Raw genomic sequence first — 3,076 nt, 5'->3', positions numbered from 1 at the left:
CGTGGACACCAAGGAACTTGAAGCTCTCAACCTGCTCCACTACAGCCCCATCCATGAGAATGGGGTGTGCTCGTTCCTCCTTTCACTATAGTCCACAATCATCTCATTTGTCTTCATCACGTTGAGGGAGAGGTTGTTTTCCTGGCACCACACAGTCAGGTCTTTGACCTCCTCCCTATAGGCTGTCTCGTCGTTGTCTGTGATCAGGCCTACCACTGTTGTGTCATCGGCAAACTTAATGATGGTGTTGGAGTCGTGCCTGGCCATGCAATCATGAGTGAACAGGGAATACAGGAGGGGATTGAGCATGCAGCCCTGAGTGGTCCCTGTGTTGAGGATCAGCGTGGTGGATGTGTTGTTACCTACTCTTACCACCTGGGGGGCGGCTCGTCAGGAAGTCTAGGATCCATTTGCAGAAGGTGTTTAGTCCCAGGGTCCTTAACTTATTGATGAGCTTTGAGGGCACTATGAATCACATTCTCACATAGCTGTTATTTTTGTCCAGGTGTAAAAAAGGCAGTATGGAGTGCAATAGAGATTGCATCATCTGTGGATCTGTTGGGGCAATATACAAGTTGGAATGGGTCTAGGGTTTCTGGGATAATGGTGTTGATGTAAGCCACGACCAGCATTTCAAAGCACTTTATGGCTACAGACGTGTGTGCTACGGGTCGGTAGTCATTTAGGCAGGTTAGGCCAGTCCAACTAGCATGTGTAAAACCTTTAGTGACATCATATTCCAATCATTCAGAATAGTTTGGTTTAGCAAAACCTGAAAGCCTAGTATTTTCCTTTTTCATTAGGGACATATCCATCCATGTTCCTGCTTTGGACGCAAGGGACATGATTATTATGTAGATATATTATAATCTCAGTTTGATATCAATGATATGGTTGGTTGTTGGGTCTCTACCCAGGAGGTTCTTAGGTGAACCAACCATGTATAAATATCCCATGCCATCATAGAGAGGATAACCATTGGATCTCTAGGTGAGCTCATCCGAAGGAAAGATGTAGGTGTCTTAGATGTTCAGATGTAGAACTGCATCATCTCACTGTGTGGTATCCTGATAGCATCAGGATTGTTGATATGAAAACATTCAATGAGTAGTATATTAGAACAGGATCATGATACTTTATGTAAAAATCATGATTCTGCTTCGATATAATCAATCATAGCATTATTTTTTGTTTGCTGTGCATTGTTTTCTCATTGTTTTGAGTATATTTAATTCATGACCACTTTTTCTGATTTGAAAATTAAGAAACGTAAGAGAATGAAAATTGAGAATGTGCTTAAAGCTTTTGGTGCTTAAATGTTGTAAGATTGATTTAGAGCAGTTATTCAGTAAAGCAGCGGTCATAATGGCGTAAGATTGATTTAGAGCAGTTATTCAGTAAAGCAGCGGTCATAATGGCGTAAGATTGATTTAGAGCAGTTATTCAGTAAAGCAGCGGTCATAATGGTGTAAGATTGATTTAGAGCAGTTATTCAGTAAAGCAGCGGTCATAATGGCGTAAGATTGATTTAGAGCAGTTATTCAGTAAAGCAGCGGTCATAATGGTGTAAGATTGATTTAGAGCAGTTATTCAGTAAAGCAGCGGTCATAATGGTGTAAGATTGATTTAGAGCAGTTATTCAGTAAAGCAGCGGTCATAATGGCGTAAGGAGTGCATGTTCATAAGTCTGGTTGAATGACACATATTTTTTTCCCTTGTAGCTCTTTGGACCTTCGAGGGACAGTGGAATATGTCCTTGGGAAATGTCTCTGGCAAAATAATACATCAATTTGTCATCGGTGGTTTTGACACACTTGACAGACCTCTGACAGTGGGGATTGTAATTCTGTGTATCTATCTCCTAGTCATGCTTTCTAATGTGGCAAATATATGTTTTATCCTTCATGATAAGCGTTTGCACAAGCCAATGTATCTTCTGATTTGCAACCTTGCTCTAGTTGATATGCTGTACAGCTCCAGTGCCTGTCCAACTATGATTGGTGTGCTGGTAGCTGGTGATAAAGCCATAGCTTATGTGTCATGCTTCATTCAGATGTTTGTTTTCCACCTGGGGGGCGTAATGGAGATGTTTGCTATCTCTGTCATGGCTTTTGATCGTTTGATTGCAATCTCTAATCCACTGAGGTATCAAAGTATCCTCACCAATGTTCGTACTCTGGTTCTGACCGGTGCTCTGTGGTTGGTTGCCTGTGCTTTTGTGGCTGTTATGCCTGCCACTGTGTTATCTCTCCCATACTGCCACTCAACCCTCAAATACACCTTCTGTGATTATGCTGCGTTAGTGAGAGCCACTTGTGTCAATCCTAGCTATTATTTTAATATGATAACCATTATCACCTTCTTTCTCCTGTTTGGCACTTTCTGTTCTATTTGCCTGTCCTACATATGGATCATATTTGCTATGGTTAAAATGTCCTCCAAGAACGACAAGAGGAAGATGTACAGTACTTGCTTCAGTCACTTGATAGTGGTAGTGTGTTATTACGTTCCTTTATTTGTACGTATAGTCTTGACCAGGCTAGGTGTGGTGCTGACCTTGGAAGAGCGTCATGGCTTGATGATCGGGGCTATTCTCGGGCCCTCTCTTGTAAATCCTTTTGTATACTGTTTTAGAACCAAAGAGATCAAAAACAAAATGTTGAAGATGTTTAACAAAGTTGCGCCCACTGAATAAAAAAAAAAACGGTTTAATGAAGTCATCTCCTTGTTGTGTAGCCTACTGTGTGAGTGAATGTGTAAAAACATGTCTGTTACCGTGCTCTATAGAAGCATGCTTGCCTGTTTTAATATCACCTTTATTATGTTCTCTATTGGCAATAGAGGTTTAGGTAACAGGTATAAATCAATACAGGTGTCAAATCCCCTGCTTATATAGTAAAATGTAAGAAAAATATAGATATTTTATATAGATAGGATGTGTTAGAGAAACAATACACAAAGTATTCCTACAAATATGTGCTCCAGAACAATATGGACACTGTGCTCTAAAAACAATAAGAACACAACCAAAAGGAGACCTATGACCCAAAGCCACTATTTCACCAACATTATCAGT

The 3,076-nt window shown here is 40.5% G+C and overlaps 1 protein-coding gene across 1 annotated transcript; it reads left to right on the top strand.

Moving 5' to 3' along the window:
- Positions 1-1,750: 1,750 nt before the first annotated feature.
- LOC110507205 (olfactory receptor 1M1-like) lies at positions 1,751-2,708 on the top strand. The gene has a single exon (XM_021587096.3). It carries the CDS (start codon positions 1,751-1,753, stop codon positions 2,693-2,695), a length of 945 nt encoding a protein of 314 aa, XP_021442771.3. The 3' UTR covers positions 2,696-2,708.
- Positions 2,709-3,076: the final 368 nt, after the last annotated feature.

Source organism: Oncorhynchus mykiss, chromosome 27, assembly GCF_057628025.1.
Source record: "Oncorhynchus mykiss isolate SJ-2025 chromosome 27, ASM5762802v1, whole genome shotgun sequence".
In the NCBI taxonomy this organism is placed as follows: domain Eukaryota; kingdom Metazoa; phylum Chordata; class Actinopteri; order Salmoniformes; family Salmonidae; genus Oncorhynchus; species Oncorhynchus mykiss.
The sequence above is the reverse complement of the archived record's forward strand: the minus strand, read 5'-3'. Positions and strand labels throughout refer to the sequence as shown.